Genomic DNA, 11,791 nt, shown 5'->3' on the forward strand with positions numbered 1-11,791 from the left:
TGATGTTTCTCTCTCTCCCCCTCTCCCTTTCTCTCTGAAATCAATACAAATATATTTTTTAAAAAAAAAGAATTATCACCCCTTCCTCAAAAATGAGCAATGCCAAGCAAATGCAGAACCCCTAAGAACCCTTTAGGAACTGTTCAACATCAGCAGCGTTCTTGTTAAGGATTACTCAACTGAGTGTGCGATATTGATCATTGAAAACAAGAACTGCACCCAACTTGATATCTTTCTGAAAACTTGCAAAACCTGAGACAGTAGCCTGTTCAGAAAAGGAAGTTGGGTTGTTTCCCACCTTTCTAACTCTGAACAGATGGTACCGCCAGTTCATCAGTGGCGAGACCTAAGCTGTCACTGGACGCCTAACGGACTTTGCTAAATTAGCAGGTACCGCTTGTCTTCTTTTTATTTTCATCTGGGGGAGGATTTACTAAATGCAAAAGAAGCTGTTTATTTAGAAGAGACTTCCAGGTAGACTGTCAGGTTTCTAGGAAAGAGGAGATGGAGCGAGGGGTCTAGGCGGGTGGAAGCAACACCTCCCAGGAGTGCCCTTGAATGAGGGAGGCAGAGGGGAGGGAGATCCACCCGTTTAGTAAGTAGCATGGGGCCAAAGTGGGAGAGTGTGTTGTAAAATACGTCCATTATCTTCTTGCTTTCTCCCATTTCCCTGTCTTTCTCCCACTCACACCAAGATACGTTTGTCCCTCCCACTCATCCTAACTCAGCCTTTTATGCCTGTTCGGTCACTATACCCATAACTGTGCCCATGTTGCCTTCCCTAAGGCTTTCATAAATTCTCAACTAATTGAGAAGCTGACTGACCACTCCGCGAGGGTTACACTTAGTAGTTTTGTGTTTATTGATACTGACTTGTAAGAAAACTTGTTTCAAGTTTTCATTGAAAATCCACTCTGAGTCAGACTATTAGATGAATCAGTGGCCTGATCTGGTGTCTTTTTGTCTGAATCTACAAGGTTGACTGCTTTGCCTGGACCTGTGTTAGAGGGTGGGTAGGGATAGAAATCTTTTCTAATCTAGGAAACCTTGGATTGGCTGGAGATGGAAATTAGTGTTATTTGATGAGCGTTTGGGGAGAGGAAGGTGGGAATAGGGTGTCTTTAGCATATGGAAGCAATAGGAGTTGGAACACATTTGCAGCTCTTATCAGGGGTGGTGATGATAACATTGAACCATGCAGGCTGAGTTACTTCTGCTGGGGGAAAGAAAGCACTGTATGACTCAATAAGAGAAAAACAGATATAGCCAGTAGAATAAAAAGGGTAGAGGGCACAAACAGATAATTCATAGAAAAGGAAATACGCGTGACTAATAATTACAGTTTAAAAAGAAATTAAATAAATGTTAGTTACAACAATAATGACAGCCCTTTGGCCATATAATTGGCAAAATAATTATGTTCTTTTTAAACCTTCTCTGTGTTGATGGATGCTTGCTGAGAAGGGTATCACCACCTACTAGTGCCAAGAGTAAATATATTGTTACACACTTTCTGGGAGCAATTTGGCAAAATGCATCAAGAGCCTTAGCAATATGACTGCAAGTAGAAATGGTGCTTTGGGAAATCTACGTTAAGGAAATAACAAAAAATGCAGGCAAATATGTTTATTGCAGCATTTTTTATAAAAGTGCAAATTGGAAACAATTATTCATCAATAAGACAATGATTAATCACAAATATCTATACAATATGTTGGAATCATTACAAATTATATTTTCTAATAACTTTTAACCACATGGAACTAGATGCAGGATATAAAATTTAAACTATCAGAATATAAAATAATTCACAAGGGTGATATCAATGACAACACACATGATACCTAGAAAAGAGACAGTGGTTCTCTCTCCATGGCACAGGCGGGGGTGGAAGGACCAGGGGCCGGGAAGCTGAACCCTCTGATCATGCTGAACACCCCCAGCCACAGCCAGCACCTTGCTCCCTCTCCTTCCCAAGGGCCATTTCTGCAGGGTGGATGCCCCTGGCTCCTTCGCTCATCTTCACTGGGTAGGGTTTCCTCTTGACTGCGTTTCAGTTGGGCAATGTTCGCATTAGATGTCTTGCCTGGGACCTAGCACAGTGCTCTGGATACAGTCCTGGACCACTTTAAAAACCTCATCACCTGCTAATCTGTAATTCTAGGTGACCATAAGGTTAGCTTGTGATGAGGTTTTTGAAAAAACTCCCTGCATGTAAACTTGGATCACATTAAGAGAAGTGTTGTATGCAAATCATGGAAAGTGACCATTTACACAGCATCCTAAATTGGTCAAAAGTCAGTCCCCAGTCTGGGTGGTTGTACATCAGCTCCAGCCAAGATCAAAAAGGAGAAGCAAGCCACTAACATTTCTAAGCAAAAATCAAATGCTTCATCTAGCATAGCCTCCACCTCAGGTTTCTTAGGTCTCCGCTGTGGTTTCAAGTTCTGATGAGTACTAATAAGCCCTTTGTCAAGTAATTTGCCTAGGGTTTCAACCCAGTTTACCTTAGGTATTTGCTAAGTCTTCCAGTGGCCACTGCTTCTAAGCACTAGCCTTCCGTTACAATTTAATTGTAAGCAAATATAGAAAAATTTCAAATTTTACAACTTTAAAAATGATCATCCACTTTCCTGCCACCGCTATTTTTACTTTTTGTTCATTGCCTTTTATATGTACATATAGTTCCATGTTGTGATCTCAATTTAGGCACCGTCCTTTCTCTCCATTTTTCATGAACATTTGTCTGTGTTTCTACCTGGTCTCCAGAACTGCTTACAATGACTGCATAATAAATACTCTATTGTGTAAATGGACTACAGTTTGTTCAGAATATCCTTCATGTGTCCAACATTTAGACTGTTTCCATTTCTTTGTCTCTTTCTATAATGAAAATGATGCCACAATGGACACCTTTGTGCACAATTGTGTTTTCCCCTTAAGGGTAAATTCCTAGGAGATGAACTACTAGGAATTTCTTTCAATCAAAGAAAGCTTGATGATTCTTGTTATATATAAGATTTCTAAAACTTATCAAATAATGACTCGGTGCTCCAGGTTCCTGGGAGCAACCTCACCAGCATTGAGTGTCATCATTAAAATTTGTGTGTGTGTTTTTTGTGATCATTAAAATGGCATTCTAAACCTAAATATATTTTCTAAAGAAGTGCCTCCAAATATTAAATGATTATACTCAATTCAGCTTTGCAAAATTCATTAAAATTTAAACCTATGACTACAAGACGATGCTTGTCAACATGGAGAGGTATTTGCTAAATATTCCACACTGAAAAGGGAGCCTGCCTATATATTGTTAGGATGAACTACCCTTAATCTCTTCTGCTCAGACATGTTTCTGAAATAGACAGTGTTATAAGCCTTTTCTCATAGCTTGGGGCAGACAGCTGGCGTCTGCAAGATAAGAACTCCTCTCCACCTGACTGACCTGTGCACTCTCCTCCCTGCCTCCCTGGACCGACTCCTGCCCTTCCCTCCCCTCCATTCCTTCTGCTTGACCATCTGGCGCACCCACACCCTGACCCTATGTTGCATACTTCTACCCTACATAAGAGAACCTAACCATCCCCTTGGGGCTGACATCCACACACAATGGTTTATTGTGAGAAAATGCAATAATACTCTCACAACGTCCCTTACTTGGCTCCTGCCCCTGCAGAACTAATTTTGGTGCCCAAACCACGGGCCTGTGGGAACCCCCACATCTGACTGCAGGCTTCTCCGGGCCACACGGTCCACTCAAATTTCTGATAAGCATCACTTCCTTTGACCCTCTGATTTGCCAGCTTTTGCCTCACCAAAGTCCTCGCATGCGAGGCAGGAGGGTCCACTCTGCCAGGCCAGATCCCTGGCGACCCTGTGTTAGTGCGATGCCCTAACATAGCAATCTTCCACTTCTCTCTGCCTGGGACGCCTTCCTTCAGACTTCTCAGCCCCGGGGTAAACTTCTTAGTCACCTATCCCCTTCTCCACCACACCGCTAGATCCCTGGCGACCCTGTGTTAGTGGGACACCCTAACATAGCAGTCAGCCTTCCGCTTCTCTCTGGCTGGGACGCCTTCCTTCAGACTTCTCACCTCCGGGATAAACTTCTTAGTCACCTATCCCCTTCTCCACCACACCAACCCATTATGGGGAACCAGCACCCCTTTGGGTTGCCTCTTATGGGATCTTAACCTCAAAGCCAATATCAGACCCAAAGGGCTCATTTTCTACTGCAACACGGCTTGGCCCCAACATGATAATGAGGTCTCTTCGCCTGGCTCCTGTGGGCACGGACCTAACATATATATTTCTTTGGACCTGGCTGGACAGGAATGTGGGGAGGAGGCTCCTCTCCTGCCTCCAGGAATCGTGAGGAAAGAGACAATGGTCATGGGAGGAAGCCATCACACCTGTGGTTCCCTATCTTTCCCATCCAGGCTTTGACCGGAGTTGCTGTGTGCGGAGGACTCTGATAAATTGGGGGGAACCCTGTGTCTCCCTGCAACTCACCTCTTTGCCCACATGGGATAGCAGTTAAGTAGGAGGTCAGGAGGCAAAAAAATCTAGTCTGCCCTCTTGAGAGCTCCTGGTTTGTATGAGGCTTTGGGTGCCTGTCCATTCTGAAGGGGCACAGGTCCTGAGCCAGGACCCTGATGGGATGTGGCATTGACAGAGGGGTCTCGGTTCCAGCCAGAGCCTAGGGAACACTTTCACCTGGAGGAAGTCACAGTGTCCAAGGAAGACCAAAGATCCGTGGATCATGATGCCATTAGCTATAAACCATTGCAGCACATGCCAGCAAAAGGCTCAGGGTTGGGACTAGGTTGCCTCAACCCTGTATTTTAAAAATATATTTTTTATTGATTTCAGAGAGGAAGGGAGAGGGAGAGAGAGATAGAAACATCGATGGTGAGAGAGAATCATTGATCGGCTGCTTCCTGCACACCCCACACTGAGGATTGAGCCTGCAAACCAGGCATGTGCCCTGACTGGGAAATGAACTGTGACCTCCTGATTCATAGGTCGACGCTCATCCACTGAGCCATGTCAGCTGGGCACCACTGCCATTTTAGAAAGGACCAATGAGAGAAGACAAGAAACTAAAATTATGAGCTGGCAACAATTTTAGGTTTTACTAATTTCTCTATATGTTGCCAGGCAAAGTTTAAACCACTTTGACTCAAATTTGTGAATTCTGTTTTTGGCTCCCCAGCGAGTGCAAAGCTGGTAACAGAGATCCAAATAGTTTTGGACACTACAGAGGCTTCATTTGCATTGCACAGTGGAGCTGTACGAAGAGCAATTTTAGTGAGCCAGCTAAAGCAGTATCATCTCATTTTTGGGGGGTAAACTGTATACCCGTGTGTACACATCGCAGGGAGAAATGTTAATATTAGTGCTAAACTCAGCATGAGGAGATTTGGGGTGCTTTTCAACTTTCATTTTTTGCTTTCCTTTATTGTTGATGTTTGTTTCTTTACTATTGTTGTCTTATTTTTCTGAAATGTAAAAAGCCATTTTTAAAAGCCTAATTCAAACCTCCTATTTCAGATTTAAGTATTCATTTTCACTAAAACTGTGTAGACAGATGAAAAGCGCATCTAACTACATGAAGCCAGTTTTCATATTTCTGACCCCATGTGACTAGTAATTCTGGATTCTTGACTCTATAGAATCTGCTTGTGTGCTCCCCTATGCGTTGCACTCTAGCGCCCCCTAAAGGTTCCCCAATGTTAGCTCACCGATCATGTTGATTTTATGGAAGTGACATGCGATTTAAAGACATGTGATTTGTTCAAGTTGAACAAAACTTCAGGAAAAAATTTTAAATTGTCTTGTTTTTAGATCAGTCTGGGAGAGAAGGAAAGGAAATACAAAGAATGAATGCTGAATAGAGGCTACTACACCTTTGCTGTCTGGAGCGGGCAGCTCTACTCCTTTGACATTAAAGCAGAGAGGGATGCTCTCTGTGGTTGTAAATGCATAACACATAGAAGGGTGTGGGTTTTTTCTCAGCTGCTGTGGATTATGCCATTAGGAATAAGACTGCTGGTAAGATCAGATCAATCGGCCATTCCTCCGTGTTCCAGCTGGAAAGCCTGCCTGTGTCACTGATGTACTGGGTCAGAGCCATGCAAACAGGTCCACAGAGCCCCATTTTCCTAATTTCATCTGCAATGGCTTCTCGTTGCCTTTCTTTCACTTCTGCTTCTTTCCCATGTTACAGCTGTTCTGAGTTTCACATGCGGCCTCATGTGCACGGTCTCATCTGGTCCTTACCGCAACCTCAAGCAGTATCATGATCCTTATTTTGGAGATGAGCTAATGAGGCTCAGAGGTGAGGGCTTGTCCTAGGCCTGCAGCTGGTGAGAGGAAGGGCCAGGATCGGCTGCTGTACCTCCTGCCCACACAGAACCCTGGTAGGGCAGATCTTTGGGGGCTCAGTGCTCTGTTAGGGAGCAAAGACAAGTCCTGGCCATTGGCTCTAGTTGTTGCTTTTCTAGGACTTGCCTGGAGAAACACCCGCTGTCTTAAACAGGCGTCCTCCAACTACGGCCTGCAGGCCACATGCGGCCCGCCGAAAACATTTATCCGGCCCGCCGGGTGTTTTTGCCGCCGCTGCCTGTCCTGCTTAGCAGCCGACTCGTCCCGGGCCCGCAGTGCGCATGTGTGGAATGTCTGAGGGACAGTGAACTGGCCCCCTGTTTAAAAAGTTTGAGGACCTCTGGTCTTAAACATTCATGTCCTTCCCCATCATCTGCACGGAGAGGATTGAGTCAGCAGAATGTCCTCTGAGGCAGTAGTGCAGGGATTGACTGTCCTTCCTAGGACGCCCTCTTCGTCTGGTTTTCCTCTTTCTCCGGTGAAGTCTGTAATTATAAGAAAAGCAGGCACTGACCTTGGGGATCCTGATCTTAAAAATATCAAATCTGATAAGGAATCCATCCCATTGGCCTACATGACAGGCTTGTCTCAGTATAATGAGGAGCAGAAAGGGGGTAAATTAACTTAGGTTAATACTGCTAATAACTGTAATTGTTATAATAGTTAGTAATAAATCTAATAGCTACATCATCAAAAGTTAAACTTAAAAATCACAGCATTTGACTCTAGTGATGAGAAAATGGGTCATAGATACTGAAGATCTAGTCTGAACTTAAAAATATATGTATATTTTTTTTAAAATAGATTTTTATTGATTTCAGAGAGGAAGGAGAGGGAGAGAAAGACACATCAATGATGAGAGTCATTGATTGGCTGCCTCCTGCACACTCCCTGCTGGGAATTGAGCCCAAAACCTGGGCATATGCCTGGACTGGGAATAGAACTATGACCTCCTGGTTCATAGGTCAATGCTCAACCACTGAGCCACACTGGCTGGGCAAAAAATTTTTTTTTTTTAATCCTCACTCTCGGACACACTTTCATTGATTTTTAGAGAGAAAGGAAGGGAGAGTGAAACATCCATGTGAGAGAGAAACATCAATTGGTTTCCTCCTGTATGCACCTCAACAGGAGGAAACCTGGGTGTGTGCCCTGTCTGGGAACGAACCCATAACCTGAATGAGATGACACTCCAACCAACTGAGCCACACCAGCCAGGGCTAGCCTGAACTTTTGTATTCACTTGTTAGAGAGTTTGGAGTAAATAACTAAATTTCTTCAAAGTTCAATTTCCCCATTAGCTATGGTGACCAGCACATTATCATAAGGCCAGGGAGAGAGGCCATTTTTTATAATAACAATTATCACTATTATTATTAAAAGCATTTAGTTTTTAAATAGGTAAGATGATTTTGAAAGTCATATATAAACCGTGAAACATAAAATGCAAACTATCTTAAAAGTTACAGTCATAGGAATAACGATGATAGTATTGTTATTGTCATTGTTTTCCAGCCTGTGTTTTCCTGTTTTGTACTTCTTTCAAATGCTTTCAGAAATCAACATCCCCAGTCTTCACCGCCACCCACAGCCTTTCTGTCTCCTTTCTCATTGCGGTCATGGTGACTTTCCAATCTTCCATCTGGCATTGCTGACTCCTCCCTCATAGCAGCTCTGATGGACACACTGAAGTACCTCTGCACATACAGGCTGTTTATCACATGTGGTTTTGTTGGGTAAGTAACAAACCAACTGGGATTCAGAAACAGTGGTCGTGCCTAATTGTGGGGTTGTTTCTGCTTCTTCTACCGCAGGGACCAGAGACATGGCAACCACAATAGTCTGGCCTGAGATGGAGGGAGAGACCACCTTCTACGAGTATGGGCTCTCCACACCATGTGTCAAAGCCGACGTCCAAGTGCTGGGGACCCAGCTGCTGCCCCCACTCTACGCCCTGGTGTTCGGGGTTGGGCTGCTGGGCAACGTGATGGTGGTGGTGATCCTCACAAAGTACAGGCGCCTCTGCATTCTGACCAACATCTACCTGCTCAACCTGGCCATCTGTGACTTGCTCTTCCTCTTCACGCTGCCCTTCTGGATCCACTATCTGAAGTGGAATGAGTGGGTTTTTGGCCACTGTATGTGCAAGTTGCTCTCGGGGCTTTACTGCATCGGCTTGTACGGGGAGATCTTTTTCATCATCCTGCTGACCTTAGACCGGTATCTGGCCATCGTCCATGCCGTGTTTGCCCTGCGGACCCGGACCGTCACTATTGGCATCATAAGCAGTGTCATCACGTGGGCCCTGGCGGGGCTGGTGGCCCTCCCTGAATTTATCTTCCATAAGGCCCAGGAGCAGTCCGGAATGCTGTTCTGTAGTTCCCTGTACCCCGAGGACGAGGAGGACGCCTGGAAGCATTTTTATGCCGTGAGGATGAACCTCTTGAGCCTGGCTCTGCCCCTGCTCATTATGGTGGTCTGCTACTCCGGAATCATCAAGACGCTGATGAGATGCCCCAGCAGGAAAAAGCACAAGGCCATCCGGCTCATTTTCATCATCATGGTGGTCTTTTTCATTTTCTGGGCCCCCTACAACCTGGTGGTCCTTCTCTCCGCTTTTCAAGAGATCTTCTTTGACATCAGCTGCGTGCGGAGCAAACAGCTGGACATGGCCTTGCAGGTGACGGAGGTGATCTCCTACACGCACTGCTGCGTCAACCCCATCATCTACGCCTTCGTCGGGGAGAGGTTCCGGAAGCACCTGCGCCACTTCTTCCACAGGCAGGTGGTGGTGCGCCTGGGCAAATGCCACCTCTTCCTTCCCAGTGAGAAACTGGAAAGAACCAGCTCTGTGTCCCCGTCAACAGGGGAGCAGGAACTCTCTGCTGTATTTTAGGTCGGATGCAGGAAACTGCCTCAAGAAGATGCGCTGGGCACGTGAAGCAAATGCATTGGAGCCAATGACATCCGTGCTTTGAACTTCCGGTGCAACACTGAAAAAGCTCTTGAAGACATTAAAAATATAGACACAATGGTTGCGGTATATCCATGCACCACGCAGTCATTACCAGAGGCCAATGGCTGGCCAATTTACTTACTGTCAACCCTGAAAAGCAGAGCTTTGCTTGTGAAGAGTTAACATACATTTTAACGCACGTGTTAGAGAGTTAAGATATGCAGCTACAAACAGGCAAAGCTTTGTATATTGTAAATCTTCACTTCAGCCAGCTATTGACATGAATGAAACATATTTCACAAAATACAATAAATCCATTATGTTACTTCTTAAGGTGCCTAGCTCTTTCCTTGCTTGATAAGAAGGCTCTTTTTGTGTTGTTGTTTTTTTTTACAGTTTATGGCTATGTACTCTCAAGTAACATAATGGTATGCCACACCTGCTCTGATTATTCTTAATATTGAGTTGATTTTCTATTCACACCAAATGACCACATTTCCCATGAGTGACTCAACAGAAGAGCAATTTGGCATTTTCAGTATAGAGGATAAAGGGCCTGCTCATAGACACTTTTTAGCCCTCAATGTACAGACACTGTACTCCTAAATGCCTGTCTCATTGCTCATTCAACCACTGTGTGTGAGGTAATATAGACAGGATGCACTATCATAGCTTTTAGCTAAGGGAAGGATGCAAAATATATAAGAAAACACAATCCTTGCCTCCAGGAAACCTTTCATTGAGTAGGGGTGTAAGACAGAAACAAATAACTCCAGTGCAAAGAGGAACAAACTCAATGCTATGCCTGGTCCAGGAAGGGGGAGTCTGAGAGACGAAGACTTCATGGAGGAAGTGGCTTTTGAGCAGGTTTATGAAGGAGGAACAGGATTGGAAAGGGAGAGGATTTGGGGGGCACCTTAAGCCAACGAAATGCCCAATACAAAGATGAGAGGGGAGAGCACGAACATGTGTGGATGGAAGGGTGGGCCTGGTGGGCCGGGAAGGGTCATGAATTTCAGGCAAAGCATCTTGGGCTTTGTTGGGAAGGCAAGGGGAGCTAGTAAAAGGTTCTGAGAAAATTATCAACCTGGTGCCTTAGGGAGATAAAGAAGGTCATACACAGAGGATGGAGGGGAGGCCCCAGAACCATGCAGGAGATAAGTTAGGGGACAAGTGCAAGTGTGGAGGCAACGAAAGACCAACAGCTGGGAAGAGAGGTGGCAGGAGCACCCAGAGAAGAACGTGGCCAAGAGACAGCATGATGTCAGAGCACCAGGAGTGATATATGGTTGATTGGAAAAAATCAAAGGCCAAGATCATATGAAAGAGAGAGAGGGAGAGAAAGACAGAGAGAGAGAGAGAGAGAGAGAGAGAGAGAGAGAGACTGACTTTCATTGAGAAGTAGTGTCTGCCCTTAGGTAATTACAGTGCCAGATAGAGGTGCTTGTTTATATGCTCCCCTGGTCCCTGAAGGCTTTTAGGAGCTTTGTGACCCACACAAACTGCCCACAATCAAATCATGACTTCAGGGTGCTCCACTGTGCTCCCCAGCCCAGCACATCTGCACCATCCAGTGTGCTCACTACCAGCACGTGCAGCTATGAGCACTTGAAATATGGCTAGTGTGACTGAGGAACTGAAATTTTAAATTTTATTCATTTTTAATTGATTTTTTAGAGAGAGTTTATTTTAATCCTTACCTGAGGATATTTTTTTTATTGATTTTAGAGAGAGAGGAAGGGAGAGAGAGAGAGAAACATCGGTGTGAGAGCGAAACATCAATCAGTTGCCTCTGGCACACCCCTACTGGGGATTGAGCCCACAACCCAAGCATGTCCCTGACCAGAAATAGAACTGGCAACCTTTTGGTGCACAGGACAACGCCCAACCAACTGAGCCACACCAGCCAGGGCAGTTTCTATTCAATTTTAATAGTCACGTGAAGCTAGTGGCTGCCTCATGTGGTAAGTAGTGCAGCACTATTCCCTTCAAACTCGCCTCTTCACCTCTACTCTACCTATGCAACCAGCGTCCTGTAGTCAGCACACACATGCCTTGAACACTCTGTCACAGACCAGGGGAAATGCCGGTGATGCAAACAAAATCAAACGAGACCCATTTCTAGAAAACTCACTCATTGTTCAGTGGAAGAGACCCATCTGACTCAAATGACCATAATGAAATGTGACAGGTGACCCAGGGACCCTGCTGCAGAAAGCAGAATGAAGACATTTCACAAAGGACACAGAGAGAGTGACATTCTGCTTAGGTTGGGTTCCCCCAAGAGCAGTGCCTGGCAAGGATAGGAGAGCCAAGGGTTTATTTGGAAAGTACAAGAAACTCCAGCAGGGAGTGGGGAAGGAAAAGGAAGATGCCAGCAAAGGGTACATCACCAAGCTCCTTCCACGGGGGGTGCCTGGAGCTCAAAACTGCTAGAAAACTCGAGAA

At 45.1% G+C, this 11,791-nt stretch overlaps 1 protein-coding gene across 1 annotated transcript; it reads left to right on the forward strand.

Moving 5' to 3' along the window:
* The first annotated feature begins 292 nt into the window (after nt 1-292).
* On the forward strand, nt 293-9,666 carry CCR3 (chemokine (C-C motif) receptor 3). The gene is made up of 2 exons (XM_005877069.2): nt 293-390; nt 8,202-9,666. The coding sequence occupies exon 2, from the start codon at nt 8,213-8,215 to the stop codon at nt 9,281-9,283; it is 1,071 nt and encodes a 356-aa protein (XP_005877131.1). The 5' UTR covers nt 293-390; nt 8,202-8,212; the 3' UTR covers nt 9,284-9,666.
* Nucleotides 9,667-11,791: the final 2,125 nt, after the last annotated feature.

This window comes from Myotis brandtii, unplaced genomic scaffold (genome assembly GCF_000412655.1).
Source record: "Myotis brandtii unplaced genomic scaffold, ASM41265v1 scaffold506, whole genome shotgun sequence".
Taxonomy (NCBI): Eukaryota; Metazoa; Chordata; class Mammalia; order Chiroptera; family Vespertilionidae; genus Myotis; species Myotis brandtii.